The 5,653-nt window shown below is 41.8% G+C and overlaps 1 protein-coding gene across 6 annotated transcripts; it reads left to right on the forward strand.

Annotated features, from left to right (window-relative positions):
• The first annotated feature begins 904 nt into the window (after positions 1-904).
• Positions 905-5,244, forward strand: LOC125528234. 6 transcript variants are annotated; one of them, XR_007292354.1, is made up of 6 exons: positions 905-1,637; positions 1,819-1,863; positions 2,996-3,241; positions 3,808-3,868; positions 4,139-4,236; positions 4,926-5,244. XR_007292354.1 is itself a non-coding variant. In XM_048692730.1 (4 exons), the coding sequence occupies exons 1-3, from the start codon at positions 1,232-1,234 to the stop codon at positions 3,820-3,822; spliced, it is 537 nt and encodes a 178-aa protein (XP_048548687.1). In that variant the 5' UTR covers positions 905-1,231; the 3' UTR covers positions 3,823-3,868; positions 4,139-4,845. The 6 variants fall into 6 exon arrangements, 1 of the variants encoding a protein (XP_048548687.1); XR_007292356.1 differs by having other exon boundaries at positions 905-1,507; XR_007292353.1 differs by having other exon boundaries at positions 905-1,863.
• The last annotated feature ends 409 nt before the right edge of the window (positions 5,245-5,653 follow it).

Consider the following 5,653-nt stretch of genomic DNA (forward strand, 5'->3'; position numbering starts at 1 on the left):
GATACTTATGTATCTAGAAATGATTTTTGGAAAAAAAATAAAGAGGGTAGCTACAGTTCAAATCTGAATCGGCGGAAATTTGTTTCTTCACGAGAGGTGGATAAAAACTTTTACACCCAACCATTTGGTCAATTGTGCATTAAATATCGCTAGTATTTTACAAAAATTGATTTGGTCGAATTTTGCAATAAATATATGGTAGGTCCTTCACAAAAACTTCACAAAAAACTCACTCAAAAAATGGAAAATGAAATTTCCGTGCAAAGAAAATGAAAGCTCCCTTAGGCAACATTGTTTGGAATTCCAAGATGCACCCTTGTGCATAATATGAGATCATTTGAACAAACTATGAGGTAGGTGTTGCTCAAATTTGCCCTGCTTCCTACTCAATGGGTGAATTTTGTTTTTTTATAAGAGGTGGATCAAAAACTTTTGACATGTAACTATTTGGTCAATTTTACATAAAATGTGGTATAATATTTTGGAAAAATGGAGTTGTGCTATTTTAGAACAAATATTTGGTAGCTTCTTCACAAAAAAACCTTTTTATGCACTAGGAAAATGGAAAATAACTTTTTTGTGCAAAGAAAATGAAAGCTGTCGAACTATGCCGTTGTTTGCCATTCCAAGATGCACACTTATGCAAAAAACGAGATCATTTTGACAAACTATGGCATTGTTATGTTTAACAAAATCAGAGTTTTGGGTCTAAAATTTTAAGATTCAAGTGCGAGACAACCGGCCAATAAGACGGAAGGAACCGCCTTCACGCGGATCACCAAATTGGGCGCAATCTGAGCCATCCATCATGCACCTATCCAACGGTGGAGCTTCTACTGAGAATCAAAAACCCTAACCCACCCACCCACCCTCCCCTCGATTCCCAGATCCCCACCCGCCTCCACCCCCACTCACCCACCCTCTCCCCCTCCCCTCGACTCCCCAGATCCATCCTCGCGCTTGGTCGCGCCGCCCTCCTCCTTCTCTCTACGCTTAATGGCTGGCACCGCAGCCTCGTCTCCACGGCCGGCACCGTACCCTCTACGCTGGCTCCGCAGCCCCTCCTACGACCGCGCCCGGAGCACGACGGCGCCGCTGTTGCGCGAACTAATCCCCTCACCCTCCGCCGTCGTTGCCCTCTCGCCCTCCAACACCATCCCCTCCAATTCCCTCACCCTCCGCCGGCGACATCCACCCTCCCCCTCGCCTTCTTTCCCTACATAGGCCCAAGATGGAGGCGGTCAGACGGCTCTCCAAGATCCGCGACAGCCACAGCGCATACGCGCCCCTCCACCTCATCGTCACGAGATTCGAGCTTGGCCGCGACGGAGGTGTTGGAGGTTTTCTCCTTCCCCACAATCGTGCGCCGCGGGAGGTGCCCCCATGTGTTTCTTCTCGGGCGACGACACAGCCATGCGGTGGGTGGGATTTGACGCCGCTCTTCCGCTCCGTGCGAGGAGGGAGCCGGCGAAGGCTCGGCTGCTCCGACTCCATGGAGCCCTTCCAGGTCCCCTTCCCCTTCCCCTCTCGCTTCCCTTTTCATCTGTGCCACCGCCCATCTTCTGACCCAGCACTTCGTATCCGATCTGGTTCGCTCCGGAGGCACTGGGTTTGGGGATTTCCCTTCTCTGAAACATGTACGGTCGCTGATGCTTGACGTGCTACCATTCTTGTAGTTGCTAGCAGAAGCAGAGCAGCCCACTGGTCATGGTGGTGCTATTCTTGTAGTCATAGTTTCACTTGTACTAAGGCCGAGTTTAGTCAATGCCACTATGCCAGTTAATCTTTGTCATGATGATTAGTTGATGAACCACCCAGGATTATCCATGATGAGCCGCAGATGTCTGGATGAAGTGCGTAATGGTAAATGTTTGATCTGTACTTCAACAACTGGGAATGATGCCTCTCACGTGCATGTGTGTGTTGCTTTTGTTCTCTGTTGAGAATAAAAACCTTGTGTTTGGAGTTGAGGCATCTGGCGCCTCTGTTGTTTTTAGTTTGTGTCCACTTTGTTCCTCTGTGGCTGCAGGCTTAAACTAATGGCACAAGGAGTTTTTGCTTATGGTCTGAAGTTTGAACATGCAAGTGTTGTGTTTTCTTCCTGCAATGATATCCACTATTGATACTAGTAGAACACATGCCCGTGCGTTGCCACGGCCTTTTGAAATAAATGGCAATCAGATTCATAATAATGTCTTGACTTTTGGTAGGCATGCCCACATGCTTGCAACGGATTCATAGTCAGAACATAGATGGTCTAACTATTAAGTACACCTATCTTGGTGCAACTTATCCGACGGCCTGTGTATCTTCTTTTATGTAGAAGTTTGATTGTAGTGTTATAAGTTTTATGCAATGGTATCTGGAATGCCTCACTGCTCAACCAGCTTGCTGTTAGAACTGGTAATAGTCATGTATTAATTTGGTACCAGTAATTTTATCATACCTGAACTCAGCTCATTTCAGATCTGTGATGGTTGTAGTATGGAACCTCCTTATAGATATGAGTTGCGTCCTAGCCATTTTAACTATGATTGGTAGTATTACTTCAGATTTGATGGTGAAATAATTAAATTGATGATGTGCTTTTTGTTAACTATATTCTAATGCATGCATACATGAGGAATGCATGGGTTAACTCATCCTTATTGATTGACCCTCTCTATTAATTGATAATGTATGCTTTCTTTGTATTTAGTAATTTATATGGTTCTGGCCTCTTACAATTAAACATTATATCTATTTTAATTATAATACTGCATTATGGAACTGTTAAAAATTGCTGTTCTGGAATTATGCATCTTAATGGAATTTCTATGTGTTCTCGTAGTTTATTTCTGATGTGTTCTCGTAGTTTATTTCTGATGTGTTCTCGTAGTTTATTTCTGATATAGTATTGTTGTATGTTTGGCTGTTCTTCAAATCTTTTTTATTTACATTATTGGTTTGCACATTCTTTCTGCTCATTGTCTGATTTTATATAATTTGCTTTCAGATGCAATACCTTGAGGAGCACCCCATCTCCCTGTGGACTGAGAAGAGCACCGAGAAGGAGCAGTTCGGTGTTGGCTTCTACCCCATCTCCCTTGCCGAGAGGGTCATTGTCAGCACGAAGCACAACAACGATGAGCAGTACGTGTGGGAGTCCCAGGCTGGTCGTTCTTTCACCGTCACTTGTGATACGTCTAGGGAGCATCTCGGCAGGGGTACCAAGATGGTCCTCTACCTCAAGGATGACCATGTATGCAGTCCAAGCCTCCTATATAGTGATTGGTTTACTCTTCATGTTGTGGTTCTGTGCTTAGTTTAGCTGTATTGGATGTTTGCTTGTTTGGTTTATTCCTGATCTGAACTGTATGATTTTTGTGTCAGTTATGTTTGCCCTGCATGAGCTAAACTCTGTTAGATTCCATGATCAACTACTGCTGTTGTTGTATGGCAAACACCAAAGGCAAATCATATTTGTGATGCAGTTTCTGTAACTTGGCATTTCTACATGGCTTGTTTATATTGGCAATTATACACCGATGATGATGTTTACCTGCACTGCTTAATTCTGTGACACTAGCAAACTTATGTGAATATACTATGCTTGATGTTGATCATTTGGTGCACTAGTGTGCAGTTCTCGTTGTCAGTTCTTGTTTTCTTGATTCATTTATACTATATGATTCAGGTCTTATACTTTGCTAGTAGGTAGCAAACTATTGTTCTTTATGGGTGTACCATGCTATTGAAATTAAAATATGAACATAGATGGATGAGTTATTTATGCATATCACTTTCTTATTTGTCGTTCACTTGCAGTGCCTACTGTACTGATATGAAAGGTCAAGCATGGAGGTTTCAAGAGCATCCCTTCGTCCTGGTAATGTTTTTTTGTTCCTTCTTAGTCTGCTGTAGTACTTTGATTTCATTGCAATCTATAGCAGTAGCTTTTTTTTCTTGTAAAGCTTCTTTGCCATGTATGTGATTGCTCTTCTGGATTCGTGGGAACTGAATCTCGAGTGCATGCTAGAGGCTAGAGCTGTAGGAGGTTCAGTTACATGCTCTTTAGTTTTTTTCCGTCAATTCTATGTTATGGTAGTCCATCCTGTACGTTTCCAGGTTTTCTAACTATATGCAAAACTTCCTGTAGGCTTGGTGAGGGATGCTCCACCAGCATCTTGCTGCTTGGCGATGGACGACAAGGACTTCCTCACGCATGAGGTGTCTTCTAAGATCTACGGTGACAAGGTAATCTCACTCTCTTCAACCCTAGTTGTTTTGTGTGTGCGGTTTCTGCAGATGGTGGTCTGTGTGGATCTTGTTATAGTTAGAGTGTTATGCTGGTGCTGGCTTGAAAGAAGGGCGGAAATGCTCAACAATCTATTTCCTGCAGCATTTAGCTATTTACATTATGAAATATGTGGACAGTAGGTATGTTTCCCATGTTATATGGTAATAACTATACATGTTATCATTGAGTTTGTTGTGTGTTTTATAGAATGACATGGTTGGCTAATTAAGCCCTGTCCGTGTATCTTTTAGAATTTGCTTCATTGGTAGCACATTCAGATATATTAATTAATTTTGTGCATGTTGGAGAATTTAGACGACGATAACAAACTGTAATCACGAATACTTGTATAGAAACTTGCACGACCATCTTGTTTAATTTTGTGATATTCCTCCATACTAGGAGCTAATCAGCTGCACTATTATTCAGCTTTCATTGGCAGTTTTAATTTCATGAAATCATCTTTTCTTTTCTATGCTCATGTTCAAGCCTGGTAGTATATATTTTTTCCAAATGGTTTGTTTACTTGATTTATCTTTTGTTTGATTTTGCTCCATCAGCTTTCCTGATGTCCTTCTACATATATATGTTGGTTGTAATCTTCTTGAAGAATGCAAGTACTTGATATTCCATTCTGTTCTTGTAGGTGAATGGAACTCCGTTGGTAGAACTCCGTTGAGGACTTCTACCCATGTTGAAGAGCATGTTCTGTGGTATCCAAGAGTAGCTAGCTTTTGTACTGGCAGAGCAGTCTATTTGTAGATCCCAATATTTATGATTGTGTGGATTTGGGTGAAGTTTGAAGTTCTTGGGTATGCAAGATTCGATGGTTAAACTGGTTGATGTGATGTGAATGAGTGTATGGAAACTGGTTGGTGTGATATGAATGAGTGTATGTAGTTTCACGTGTTCTGTTCTGTAATAAACTTATTTTAGCTGTTATTTGAAGATTTTCATATGCTTTCTCTCTTCTGTCTGTTTGATATATACATCTATATTGCTTATTAATAAGCTGTGAAAAATCTGACATTTGGGACCCATCTGTAAACTGGAGCTGGGAAAAAAAATCTGGAAATAAAAAATAAATTGACTGCAAAATGTTGTGCGCTAGAAAATAAAAAGGCCAAATTGTAGGCCAGGCCCATGTAGCTAACCGAAATTAACATAAAATACATATATTAAAAGGGCTTGCCCAAAAAATAATACATGGGCCGAATTACTGGGCCAGACCCATATAGCTAATAAAAGCACAGGAAAAAACATTAAAAAGGCCGAATTGTTGGACTAGGCCCATGTAGAAAATCGAATTGGACCGGGCTGATTCTTGTGCCACATCAGATTGCCACGTCGGATGCCTACGTGTCCTGGGGAGGC

Source organism: Triticum urartu, unplaced genomic scaffold (assembly GCF_003073215.2).
Source record: "Triticum urartu cultivar G1812 unplaced genomic scaffold, Tu2.1 TuUngrouped_contig_473, whole genome shotgun sequence".
In the NCBI taxonomy this organism is placed as follows: domain Eukaryota; kingdom Viridiplantae; phylum Streptophyta; class Magnoliopsida; order Poales; family Poaceae; genus Triticum; species Triticum urartu.